The sequence below is a fragment of the Entelurus aequoreus genome, linkage group LG05, assembly GCF_033978785.1.
Source record: "Entelurus aequoreus isolate RoL-2023_Sb linkage group LG05, RoL_Eaeq_v1.1, whole genome shotgun sequence".
Classification (NCBI taxonomy): domain Eukaryota; kingdom Metazoa; phylum Chordata; class Actinopteri; order Syngnathiformes; family Syngnathidae; genus Entelurus; species Entelurus aequoreus.
Window position 1 is genome coordinate 42,759,875 of NC_084735.1, and position 14,761 is coordinate 42,774,635.

Here is a 14,761-nt window from a genome sequence, read left to right on the forward strand (position 1 = left end):
TTTATATTTGTTTACAAAATGTAGCATATCTAAAATTTCTTGACCTTCCAATTTCAAGGGTAAAATTCTACACTGATGAGAGAGGTTTATTGCGTTAGAAAGGGTTACTTGCATTATTATTACTGTATTGTATATTATGATTACATTAGTGCTTAATTTGGTCTCAAAATAATGTTGACAATAACATTGTATATTGGTCATAATTTGTGTTACATTATATCATCCAGCAATATATGTTACGGACCCTTGCCGAGTTGTGTAATTTAGTTATTCAGAATTCTGGTGTTTGTGAATGCACCTCACCAAGAGTCTGATTAGTTCATTATGAGGAAGTTTTGTGGAGTTGGAGAAATGGGTGTGTATGGGTGTGTTTAAGAATACAATGTTGCAACTGGTCACTGCTGTTGGCATTTTAAGGTCAGCAATAAAGTTCAAAAAGAGCTTCGGTATAAAAACTTTGGACAACCCTGGTCTCGGCACCAATGCGAAACCAAACTGCATCTTAATCACAGCTGTCCCTAATATATTGGTTTTCTGATTTGACAACACATGACGAGCAGTGGCAGTTATGAACCCACTCCTAGTTGTCTCATTGTTTAGTAGCGTTTGGATCAGCACACTGTATTGTTTGTTTTCTTAAGCCAGTATGAAAGAAGGAAATGTAATACTTTCCTGCAGTGCTACTCTCTTATGAGCCACTAGTGAGCAAACAGGAAAAGCCCGTTCGACACCACATCCTCTGGCTACCACTGCAACTAAGTGTTACATGTCTTCATAAACTGGTCAGAAATGGGAAGAATCAACATTATTTTGTTCCATCAGTTCTGACTTATCTAATAGTCTGGTGTATTTGTTGCAAGAAACATCATGTGGTTGCATTTGCACAATTCAACATGCCTAACAAGGAGTCGAATTATTCCTATCTATTACTTCTATTATCTATTACCGATTAATCATTCATACTTTATCTTATATTTAATGTGCTTGCATTTGGTCATTTTCTTCACTTCTTGTGTAAGACAAAGGGAAGGGTTTGGGGAAAAAAATATCAAGAAGCAAAAAATGTTTGAAAAAAATGCTCTGTAGCCTGTGCAGTGTTAAGGAAAAGTAAGAAATAAAAATGTTGCAAATAAGAATAAAATATGATTGATGTAATTCCCAATACCTTTTTTTCACTTTACAAACTTGTGTTTATTAGTGTGTGCTTTTCTTCTTAGGTGTGTACAAGCCTGAGCCCCTGGGGGACATGTGGTGGGCGCTGCTCGCCACCGGCATCCTCTTCCTGTATCACTTTGTCTTCTTGCAAGTTCTTGGCTTGGTAAGAGAGAGACCCCTGCTGGCCGCACTTGATATTTCATATTTGGCACAATGTTTATTGTAATATTCATATTTTTGTTTGGTCAGGCAAGGTGGTGCTTATGATTTGAGTGAATCAAGACAAATGAAAGTGCTAATTGTTAGATGTAAATTAATAATATTTTACAAGCATTGTAAGCACCCGGCATGTTTACAGGAATTCTGATATAAAAAGAATGGAGGATGCAAAAGGATTGTCTCTCCACAGATCCTGTAGTGCTCTACAGTGTTCTTTCACTTCTTTAGGGAAGTTGGCAAATAGGCTGTATTTTTAGGAGCAAAAATAAATGTTTTTAAATCATCCCTGTTGAACAAAGAACTGGCGATATACAGTGGGTACAGGAAAGTATTCTGACCCCTTTACATTTTTCACTCTTTGTAACATTGCAGCCGTCTGCTAAAATTATTTAAGTTAATTTTTTCCTAATCAAAGGACCCATAGCAGTTATCTTGTATTTATGTATTTTATTATTTATTGTTATTATTAATATTTGTATTATTTATTAGTTATTTGCTATTTCAAATTGGCAGCCATTTTCCCATAATATCAATTCGTTTTTGAGTACCAGTAATCTGTACCTAACTGTGCTGATATGGTTAACAGCAAAAAATAAATATAAAAGAATCGCCATTTCCGGACTTACCTGCTCTTCCATCTCCTTTTCTATAGACATTATAGCCTTTGCTCTTTCAGCTTTGAGAACATCAAGAGGATGCAAAATAGCGGCAAGTCTGCTCTTCTTTCTCAGTTTTTGTATAGATTTGGACTTTGTCCTTTCGAGGGAGTTCCTAATTCAGTCTTTGAAAAAATTTCCATCCAAACTCTGACCAAAACCCTTCTTCATTGAAGTCAAAATCATTAAAATAATAGTTGCAAATTACATTTCTCTCGGTTGGTCTGTCCCATTTTGCGCAAATTAATTTGACAGAAGAGGTCCATATTTTCCTCATATTACCATTATTTGGAAATGCATGCAGGCTGAGTCTTTCTTTAGTTGTATTGTTACAATACATATTTGATCATTCTTTCAATTTGTGCATGACATTAACATGATTCGGGATGAAAATGCTACCAAAACATTTACTACACAACATTAAATTGCCTCCAGTCCTCTGTAGGGGATTCTGTGTTTTTCTGACAAAATTGGGTGCTGTGTGTACATTTAAAAAGTACTTAAAGGGTTTTAGCATATGGCTGCAGTGTTACAAAGAGTGAAAATGTAAAGAGGTCAGAATAAGAACTATATTAAATTAAACAGAAAAAATACTTGGTCTTCAATCACAAGACACATTTATGATTTATTATTACACTTTTTTGTTCTTTTTATAAGCCATCTGCCAACATTCACTTTTTGTCTACTCCTAAATAAAAATGTTCACATTAAAACACAGGAAGTGAACAATCTATTTGTAATTAGTGAGACTTGGAGAAGGTTTAAATAAGCTCTGCTTCTTCCGACTCCTTTTTAAACATGTTGAATTGTAAATGTGATGATGAGCGTCTTTGGAAACAAATAAACCAAAACGTTTTTTATTTAGAACTATTGTGTGACAAATGCAGAATAGGCGAAATCAATTTTGGGTATTAGGGGTTGGGAGAGGCTGAAAAATTGGCCGTGACGCATATGCTAGTAATCTTTAAAACTGCTGTAAAAGGCAGACAGAGAAAAAACAATGTGAAAATAGAAAATAACTTTCTTCTGTCACTTTTGTTGTTATAGAGGGGGCACAACAGCATTAAGCTGCTTAACAGCATTAAGCTGCTTTAAGGTCTCTAAAAGTGTCTGATAAGACCCTTGGTTGCCTGTTGTGTTTTGAAAAACAGAATATAAATGGGTTCGGCCTGGGTAGTATAGCCTAAAAATAACAACTTTGGGGGGTTTTTTTCACACAAAAATTTAATTTTTTCCTACTTTTTAAAGAAACCAATGAATACAAATGCCAGTGATAATTCAAAACCAGTTTTGCTTTCAGTTGATCGAAAACTAGTTGTTTGAAATGACACTGCATACACTGCATCTTACTCCTGGCAAAATTCAGATTTGTATAATATTCTTCTTTTTAGACCAGATGTAAATTGTATTTTGTATGCAATACATTTCAAAGAACTATATTAAGAGCTTTGTCTGGGAGGCAATACTTGAATAAATTACTTCTGTAAACCAAACTGTAGCATTGTACATTGCTTGCAAGTAATCTCCAGTGTTGAGATTAATAAAGTAAAAACTTAAAACTTCCATCTTGAATAAAATACTTGTGTAAACAAAAAGGTAGCATTGGACATTGCATGCAAATACACTCCAATAAATCAATAGATACCAAAGATCAACAAATAGTAATAAAAATCAATCAGACCAATAAAGTGCAAACTTAAAATTTCTGTCTTGATTAAAATAACTCTGTAAATAAAAATGTAGTTGTGTATATTGTATGTAAATAAATACAAAAATAAAACATTGAGATGACTGTATAGTTTTATAGTAAGTGGATAAACGCAGGCTTTACCCTGAAGTATCCTGGGGTCCTTGTGTGTGTGCTGGCAATGTACACTTCATTGCACACGTAGTATATCACTTCATTGATGATTAAACGCATTATAATTCCACGGGAGTTTTGCAGCAGCATGTGGATGTGCAGATAGACTGCTTTAGTGATCGCTCTGTGCATTTTTCTATTTTCTCATCATACATGGTATCATCATAATACCTTGTGTAAGTGATTCCACCACAGTAAGCTGCTTTTAAGCAGGACTTTAGTTGTTGTTGCAGTCTTGTTTGCCTTGTAAATATTTTCATTTGGTTTCCCCCGCTGTGCTCGATTTAAGATGCCAGAGTAAGTTTGTTGTGATGCTGCCTTTTTTAAACAAACTGCAGCGTGCAAAGGCTTGTGAATCTACGCTAAGGAAGTAAGGGGGCAGGCGAGGGCTACGGAAACTCATGGAGGCAAACACTATGCCGGAGGAAGAGGAAAAAAACAGATTTTTTAAATTTTTTAAATCAGCTACAACAAAAAAACAAATTTATCGATAAAATCGATATTTCCCCCAGGCCTAAAATAGGTATGAATACTTGCTAAATATAGCAACAATGTTGCTAAATTGGCAACATTGATCTTTGTAGCTTCATCTTCTTATTCTCTAGCTAACCAGGTAAAAATTAGGTGTGTTAAGAAGCCAAGTTACTCCACTACCTGGACGACAAGTTACTTTACCAGACATTAAAATCATGGTTCGGTTCGATACGTTAATCTACAGGTGCCAAGGCCCAGGGGCCAGATGTGGCCTGTCACTTTATTTTATGTGGCCCACCAAAGGCTGGAAATAACGTGCGTCAATAATATACTTTTTGGCTAAATGTATTTGTTCTTTTAATTTTGACCAAAAAAATTACTGCATACTAGAGGTGGGAATCTTGTTTGAGCACCTCACAATTCAAATCCGAATCTTGGGGTGACGATTCGATTCAATCGTAATATATTATTTGGTATATAAATTATAATAAAAACCTTTTCAAAACAGGTTACAGGTTTCAAAAGTTCCTCTTGGCTGCTGACAAAATTTATACTCGCAGTGTTGGCCTACAAAATGTTTTTTAAGATTTTATTTACAAAAATCCCAGAATATTAATCAATCAAATAAAAGAAAAAAGATCAACTCCAACCCAATCCCAGCTCAACAATATTTAGGATACAAATTTACAAATCAATTTAGAAGACATACAATACTTACTAAATATAATACTGAAAAAAGGAAAATCAAAAATGTATAAAAGCAAAAGTATCAATAATAATAATAACGTCAGTATTTAATGTTCAATCCAAAAATGTATTATTTGTAATCTTTGTAAAAAAAAATATATATATATTTGGCAAAGAAATATATATATATATTTATTTTGATCAATTCTCGAACATTATGAATGGGGCTAGTGTACAATCAAAATATACAAAAGTTGCGATTTTTATGTGAATAGATGTTGTTAAAGGCCTACTGAAACCCACTACTACCGACCACGCAGTCTGATAGTTTATATATCAATGATGAAATCTTAACATTATAACACATGCCAATACGGCCGGGTTAACTTATAAAGTGACATTTTAAATTTGCCGCTAAACTTCCGGTTCGAAACGCCTCTGCGGATGACGTATGCGCGTGACGTAGCCCGGGGAACACGGGTATGCCTTCCACATTGAAGCCGATACGAAAAAGCTCTGTTTTCATTTCATAATTCCACAGTATTCTGGACATCTGTGTTCGTGAATCTGTTTCAATCATGTTCATTGCATTATGGAGAAGGAAGCCAAGCAAGCAAAGAAGAAAGTTGTCGGTGCGAAATGGACGTATTTTTCGAACGTAGTCAGCCACAACAGTACACAGCCGGCGCTTCTTTGTTTACATTCCCGAAAGATGCAGTCAAGATGGAAGAACTCGGATAACAGAGACTCTAACCAGGAGGACTTTTGATTTGGATACACAGACGCCTGTAGGGAACTGGGACAACACAGACTCTTACCAGGATTACTTTGATTTGGATGACAAAGACGCAGACGTGCTACTGTGAGTATGCAGCTTTGGCTTTTTTTTGCGTATGTACGTAACTTTTTTAAAATATATAAGCTTTATGAACCTTGGGTTAGGTGAACGGTCTTTTGGGCTGAGTGATTGTGTGTGTTGATCATGTGTTTGAATTGTATTGGCGTGTTCTATGGAGCTAGGAGCTAGCAGAGGAGCTAGGAGCTAGCATAACACGTACCGTACCGTACGTGCGCGTCACGTACGTAACTTTTTAAAAATATATAAGCTTTATGAACCTTGGGTTAGGTGAACGGTCTTTTGGGCTGAGTGATTGTGTGTGTTGATCAGGTGTTTGAATTGTATTGGCGTGTTCTATGGAGCTAGGAGCTAGCAGAGGAGCTAGGAGCTAGCATAACAAACACGCAGGTGTTATTATGCAGGATTAATTTGTGGCATATTAAATATAAGCCTGGTTGTGTTGTGGCTAATAGAGTATATATATGTCTTGTGTTTATTTACTGTTGTAGTCATTCCCAGCTGAATATCAGGTACCGTGAGTATGCAGCCTTGGCTGCTAAACATTCGATAACTTGACCGTATGTGCGCGTCACGTACGTAACTTTTTAAAAATATATAAGCTTTATGAACCTTGGGTTAGGTAAACGGTCTTTTGGGCTGAGTGATTGTGTGTGTTGATCAGGTGTTTGAATTGTATTGGCGTGTTCTATGGAGCTAGGAGCTAGCAGAGGAGCTAGGAGCTAGCATAACAAACACGCAGGTGTTTTTATGCAGGATTAATTTGTGGCATATTAAATATAAGCCTGGTTGTGTTGTGGCTAATAGAGTATATATATGTCTTGTGTTTATTTACTGTTGTAGTCATTCCCAGCTGAATATCAGGTCACCCTCGGCTCTCACAGCATCTTCCCTATCTGAATAGCTTCAACTCCCCACTAGTCCTTCACTTGCACTTTACTCATCCACAAATCTTTCATCCTCGCTCAAATTAATGGGGAAATTGTCGCTTTCTCGGTCCGAATCTCTCTCACTTCATGCGGCCATCATTGTAAACAATAGGGAACTTTGCGTATATGTTCAACTGACTACGTCACGCTACTTCCGGTAGGTGCAAGCCTTTTTTTTATCAGATACCAAAAGTTGCAATCTTTATCGTCGTTGTTCTATACTAAATCCTTTCAGCAAAAATATGGCAATATCGCGAAATGATCAAGTATGACACATAGAATAGATCTGCTATCCCCGTTTAAATAAAAAAAATTCATTTCAGTAGGCCTTTAAGCACCCATTCTTTGTATCTTCTAAACTTTAATATTATCTGTGCATGCAACAAGATAGAAGAGCAGATAGAGACTATGGAGCCCGGCTAGCGTTCAGCAGCTTGACAGCGTCAGGGAAGAAGGTATCTCTGAGCCTGGTGGTTTTACTCCTTATGCTCCGCAGGCGCTTGCCTGAGGGGAGGGGTTGAAAGGGTGCAGGGTAAGTGGAAACCCTGCCCCTGCATCTCCGCGTGTAAAGTTCTGAGGTGTTGAGAAGGCTTATCCCCCTGGTCTTCTGTGCAGCATTCACCACCCTCTGCAGTGCCTTCTTCTCCGCCACACTGTTGTAAAAGCTCCTCAGGACTGAGCTCCCAAATCCAGCTCACCGTAGCCTCCTGATGAAGTAGAGTTGCTGGTGGGCCTTCCTGGCCAGACAGGATGTGTTGGTGCTCCAGGTGAGGTCCTTGGTTATGTGCACACCCAGGTACCTGAAGCTGGAGACCACTTCTACAGCTGCTCTGATGTACAGTGGAGGAGGGGGGCATGCGTCCCTTTTAAAGTCCACCACCATCTCCTTGGTCTTCTTCACATTGATGTGGAGGTGGTTTTCTCTGCACCACTGCTCCTGTTGTTCAACCTCCGGTCTGTATTCGGACTCACCGTTGTTAGTGATGTGTCCCACTACTGCTGTGTCGTCCGCAAACTTTACTATATGACAGCTCGCCAAGCAGTCATACGTCAGCATCGTGACTAGGAGGGGGCTCAGCACACAACCCTGGCGAGAGCCAGTGCTGAGGGTGATGTGTCCTGGGCATGACGTTAAAGTGCATCCGGCAGTGGAGGCTCCTCTATGGGGTCTTGGGGCACTAGGAGGTTAACCCCTTTACTACTGTTACCCCTGGTGGCCTTTGGCAAAGGCCTAGTACCTGACTGCCCCCTAGCGAGGGATACGGTGAAGACCTCAACGGCGGAGCAGGCGGAAGACGGTAGATGTAAGAACTACCACAACGGCTGCGATGGCGGAAGAAGGCACCCCCACATCCATGTGGGCCCAGTTATGGGGAAATAACAACCCAAGACCTCAACGGTGGAACAGGCGGAGGATGATTGCTAACCCTATGGAGCGTCACAACGGCTGGGATGGCGGATGAAGGCTGCAGCAGAAAAGGGTCTTCAGTCGTCTTGGACTCTATGCCACTGGACCCTGACCCGGATTTGTCAAGGATCGTGTGGTGACTGTCTGTGCACCAGTCTCCCCACGTTAAACAAAGTCACGCACAGGCATCCTCCATAAAGGGATACCCCCCTACCAGGCGGTCATACTCGCTTTGAGTGACCGCCAATGATGATGATGAGGGTGATGGAGGAGGACACACATCCTGACTGTCTGAGGTCTACTGGCCAGGAAGTCCAGGACCCAGTTCACCAGTGTGGGGCTCAGTCCGAGAGAGGCAAGCTTCTGCACTAAGGTCTGTGGGTTGATGGTGTTGAAGGCTGAGGAGAAGTCCAGAAAGAGCAGGCAGACATAGGAGTGTCTACTCTCCAGGTAAGTGAGGGCTGTCTGGACCGCTGACGAGATGGCGTCATCAGTGGAGGGTTTTTTTCTATAGGCGTACTGATTGGGGTCCTCATTGACGTCGATGTGAGTCATGACCAGCCTCTCAAAGCACTTCATGACTACCGGGGTTAGTGCAACAGGTCGGTAGTAATTCAGGCCTGTCACTGTGAAGCTCTTGGGAACAATTGTTGCATTCTTTCAGCAGGTGGGGACAGATGCCAGTGAGGTGTTAAAGATGTCTGTCAGCACCTCAGACAGCTGGTGGGCACAGTCTCTCAATTCCCTCCCCGGGATGTTGTCAGGGCCTGCCGCTTTGCGGGTTGAGATCTGCTGAAGGGTCCTCCTCACATCTGCTGTGGTCACACTGAGGGGCGTGTCACCTGGTGGTGGGGTGAGTCTGGTGTTGGTGGGGGGGTTGTCAGGGTCCTCGAAGCGGCGTAAAAAGTGTTGAGGGTACCTGGCAAGAAGGGTTCCCCTGGGCATTGTGCATCCCTGATGCTGTACTTTGGATGCACCTAATGCCATTCCACATGCTCCAGGGGGTCGTTGGTGTTAAAGTGACCCTGGATTTTTTTGGGGGCGTATGTGGCTTTGGTCCTCGCGATGCCTGCAATCAGATCTTTTCTCGCCACTATGGGTTCTGATGTTTCCTCTGCTCTGAACGCAGCATTTCTAGTTTTCAGAAGAGCTCTCACCTCAGCATTCAGCCAGGGTTACTGGCTCAAATATACATTTTTGTGAAATTTTATGTATTTGGTCCTTATTTTCTGCTGTGCATACTTAAGTTAGAACTCCAGTGTATAAAACAAAATCAGCACCGTGTCAAAATAATAAAAATACATGGATCTGTTAAGTCAGCCATCTTCTGAGGAGCATTACAGGCAGAGTATATATTAAAAATAAATATGTTTTGAAACATTCTAACACAGTATTAACAAACTACTATACTGTATCATTTGGTGTCCCCCACGGTGATTTCTATTTTGGACATGTGTCTTTTCATCTTTAATTCTAATGTGCTTATTTAAGGTCAAGTTAAAGTATCACTGATAGTCTCACACACACACTAGGTGTGGTGAAATTACTCTCTGCTTATGAGCGGGGGCGAACGGGTTACCACCAAATGTTTTTATGTATGTTTTCTATACAAAGATGAATGGAAAAGACTGCATAATGTAAATATTAAAAGTTGTATAAAACCTTCCAGCAGTTCTTGAGTGTAGTTCGCTCCTACTGCTACATGTTAGCATCACCAATCCCTGTGGATTGAAGCCAAGAAGGAACAGGAGGAGTCGGCAAAAATGTTCATTTGACATTTGTATGCAGACCATAAAGATGATTGTGTTGGCCCACAGGCGACGGAGGTGAACCTCAACAATATGCTGTGCCCGGCCGTGTCCGATCCCTTTTACGGGCCTTGGTACCGCGTGTGGGCGACGGGCCACCAGACGCTCCTGACGCTGCTCCACGGAAAGTTCCTGACCCTGCTCTCGCAACACACGGGCCCTGTGTGCAGATACTCGCTGGACACACTCCGACTGCGCAGCAAGAAAATCGACTGAACAAGCCTTTCACTTTCATTGCCTTTTATGTTGCTTTTATTTAGAGTATTTTACGGTTTTATTTCAGTCAGTGTTGCTTGTGACGCCATGTTTTTTATGTAGTGGCATACGTACACTGCTCGCATGCCATACGTGTAGGGAGGTGTTTTAAGGCTAGTGGTCCGAATTGAGAATCAAATGTGCAAAAATATCCAGAAAATAATTTCTTATGTTGCCTTTTTTGTGTGCAGAAAAAGGCCACTACTGATAGCACATGCCTAACTTCAAGATAAAGCACTACTCAAATTTAGGACCAGTCAGCAAATTTCAGGATGAATCTAAAATGCATCTCCCGACAGAAGACACTTGCAGCTCTAAGAACATTCTAGTTCAGTGATGGGCAAACTTTTGGCTCAGGGGCCACATAGGCTTCTAAAATGTAGCATTCACACGGTGCATCTCAAAGCATATTTCTGTTGGAACTATGGGTGGTAGACTTCTCAAACATAGGATTTTTTTAATACATCTTGTTTCAACAATATATCAGATCGGCGTGGTTCATATGGTAGAGCGGCCGCGCCAGCAACCTGAAGGTTGTAAGTTCGATTCCAGCTTATGCCATCCTAATCACGGGCAAGACACTTCACCCACTTTGCTCCTGTGGCACTGACACTGGTGTATGAATGTGCAGCACTCCCTTGAAAAAGAGATTGTTAATGTCAATGGGACTTCCCTGGTTATATAAAGCAGTGGTCCCCAACCAGTGGGCCGCACAAGAAATAAAAAATATTTTTTTTATGTTTTATTTGTATTAAATCAACATAAAAAACACAATATATACATTATATATCAATATAGATCAATACAGTCTGCAGGGATACAGTCCGTAAGCACACATGATTGTATTTCTTTATTTTAAAAAAATACACCTACACCCCCCCCCCCCCCCTCGGTCCGTGGGACTAATTTTCAAGCGTTGACCGGTCCGCAGCTACAAAAAGGTTGGGGACCACTGATATAAAGGATAAAAAAAGAAATTATTTCAAATAAGAACATTAAATAAACATGAAAACGATATTACAGAGTTAAAGCTTGCATTCTCTTTTGGTGGGAGCATTGTTGTTGATCTAGTTTATCAGTTCTGTTTTCAAAACCAATCTTTGCTTAAATGTGTTCCAATACTTGGCGGCCCAGATTAAAAAGACCACCTGGATGTGGCCCGTGGGCTGTAGTTTGCCCATCCCTGTCCTAGTTGAAGCCTCACAATTGTGCATCATCTTTTTATCAAAAAACAACCTAGTGAAACATTGAACCATGTGCCTTCAAAAGTGACCCTCGGTTTGGGATGTTTTAGCCACCTGTTGCTAGCAGGGTTTGTTTCATCATTGTGAACACAAAAAAGAGAGACGTGTATTGTGACTGATGGGTGAAATCCCCCCCAGTTGTGTTTGAGATGAGTCATTTTGGTGTGCTCAATATTGGCCGCACTTGTCTCAGACCGCCCGCATCGTAGCGTCAAATGAAGTGTTGTCAGACTGATGGGGAGGTGGTTGATCAATGATGTCTATTTGTGCAACACCAACACGTGTTGGAGTCGGCTACAATAGCGCCAAAACAACTTCACCCTCTGTATGGAGTGAAATTACTGCTAAAACATAAATATTTTTACTTACCCCCAACGATTCACAAAAAAACGATATTTTTTATTTTTCCTCAAGTTAAAACTTTTGGCAGTAGTATTTCACCCTGCGTGGTCCACACACTTGCACACAGAGCACCCCTAAGTTGCAGGGTGGGGAGTCAAATAGCAGACAGAGGAGAGGGGAGACTAGCAGGTTAACTTACTGCTTCCTGCACAACCGCCATCTTGGCTTGGTTGACCACCACTCTTTTTCATTTCTGGGAAGAAGTCACTTCATTGATTACTAGCAATTACTGCCAAAGATTTTAACTTAAAGAAAAATGTTTATATATTTGTTTTTCTTTAATTCCAGAATTTTTATTTTTTGTATAATTGGGGCTTTTTTTTACGTTGAGCGGGCGTGAGTAAAATATATGTGTGTGTTTGTGGATTTTTGGCAGTAATTTCACTACATACACTTCTCTTGTATGTAGTGAAAATGCAGTCGGAAATCACACAATTGAACGCTACAGTAGTTGTATTGTTATGACTAATCGACGTTAGTGTGTTTTGTATACAATTTGAGTGACTTTTGTGTTCATTTGTAAGATCCGCCTTCTAAATGAGACTTGCGTCACAGTCTGTCACCAAAAGGCCACCTGTGGTGCGTTTTAGCTGCATCTTGAAATTTCACCCCAATTATTCCTAAATTTCCTAACGGTTTGTGAGTGTTCGGGAGTGAAAATGCCATTTTACTTGTATGAAGTGTTTTGTTTTTGCTATCCACTGTAAATGTGAATTTGGTTGAAGTTGGGTCTTTTTCTACATGCAGAAGGAAACATTTGTAAGTTTCTGCTTCCTTTTCCAGCCATTCAGTTTATTCCAATTGTGATAATCAGGAGATGTTTAGTGTTTTATTGCCACAAGGGTTTCATCAAAAGTCGTACAAAAGTTTTTTTCTAGAGCAACTTTGCAAAGAAGTTGGGATTTTTTTTTTCATTTCAAACGATTTACTAGTACAAAAAGGGCATTAGTCTTTGCCTGCTATTTTCTTGTGCAAACAGGGTCATTGTGGAGATGTTGTAGGATCACGCTGGGATGTCTTGCTCTCTTCTGCCAAGGACGTTTTCTGATTTTTGTCTTAAATATTTGGACAAAATATGCTAGAAGGGAAAAGCTTCAGTCATGTGTTATGAAACTTGAAGAGTGTGTTGCTTGTTGCTCATGTTGATATTCATAAAAAAGTCACCACAAAATCCACCCTTTATCTGCATGAGGTCACTTTGGGTCATTTCTTGGCTGCGTCTTCATAAGAAAGTGTTGTTGTATCATTTCAAGAGTGTGGGGGTGCATCATTGTAGCACATTTGACTTCTGCTGTATACATATACTGCAATGTAAAGGGATGCTTTTTCTACTCTAAAGGGATTATGTGTAGGTTCTTAATTAAAGTTATTTCAGTTGAACAAATTTTGCAGCTGCTTTCTTCTTTTCTACACAAATCCAACATCTTATTTTGGGAACTGCCGTCCAAAGTACAACTCTTTATCTTTCACACTGAGTGAAACATTTACAGTTTAGCCCAACTTTATTCATCCTGTAGTCATTTAGTCAGTAAATATTTGCCAATTCATTTTATTTTTTATTTCCGACTGAGGGGCACCCATATCACATTAAGGAAAAAAATACAAGCAGCAGAAACATTACTAAATAAGAATGACACAATAATTACATATTAATGTCTTATTTAAATTTAAAAAATGCAATCAATATTTATGCCCTTCAAAATCTGCAATGCAATTTCTAACCTTAAGATGAAACAAATGAAAATTATAACTGTAATGCTAAATACATATAAGTGTGTGTGTGTGTGTACACATATAAATACATATATACAGGTATATATGAAGTGCAGGCCAAAAGTTTGGACACACCCTTTCATTCAATTGGGTTTTCTTTACTTTCATGACTATTTACATTGTAGATTGTCACTGAAGGCATCAAAACTATGAATGAACCCTTGCGGAGTTATGTACTTAACAAAAAAAAGGTGAAATAACTGAAAACATGTTTTATATTCTAGTTTCTTCAAAATAGCCACCCTTTGCTCTAATTACTGTTTTGCACACTCTTGGCATTCTCTCGATGAGCTTCAAGAGGTAGTCACCTGAAATTGTTTTCACTTCACAGGTGTGCCTTATCAGGGTTGATTAGTGGAATGTATTGCTATATCAATGGGGTTGGGACCATCAGTTGTGTTTTGAATGAGAAGGTGTGTCCAAACTTTTGACCTGTACTATAGATAGATAGCTAGATAAATATATGTGTGTGTGTATATATATATATATATATATATATATATATATATATATATATATATATATATATATATATATATATATATATATATATATATACATAGCTAGATATATGTGTGTATATATATATATATATATATATATATATATATATATATATATATATATATATATATATATATATATATATATATATATATATATATATATATATACATAGCTAGATATATGTGTGTGTGTGTGTATATATATATATATATATATATATATATATATATATATATATATATATATATATATATATATATATATATATATATATATATATATATTAGGGCTGCGAATCTTTGGGTGTCCCACGATTCGATTCAATATCGATTCTTGGGGTCACGATTCGATTCAAAATCGATTTTTTTTTTTTTCATTCCAACACGATTCTCGATTCAAAAACAATTTTTTCCCGATTCAAAACGATTGTCTATTCATTCAATACATAGGATTTCAGCAGGATCTACCCCAGTCTGCTGACATGCAAGCAGAGTAGATTTTTGTAAAAAGCTTTTATAATTGTAAAG

At 38.9% G+C, this 14,761-nt stretch overlaps 1 protein-coding gene across 1 annotated transcript in view; it reads left to right on the forward strand.

The window, feature by feature from the left end:
- The window catches only part of LOC133650639 (transmembrane protein 164), a 48,006-nt gene extending 34,674 nt beyond the window's left edge, over window positions 1-13,332 (forward strand). Inside the window, exons 5-6 of the mRNA XM_062048133.1 lie at window positions 1,218-1,318; window positions 10,063-13,332. Coding sequence (XP_061904117.1) covers window positions 1,218-1,318; window positions 10,063-10,269 — 308 coding nt within the window. The 3' untranslated portion in view covers window positions 10,270-13,332. The remainder of the gene's footprint in view (window positions 1-1,217; window positions 1,319-10,062) is intronic.
- Window positions 13,333-14,761: the final 1,429 nt, after the last annotated feature.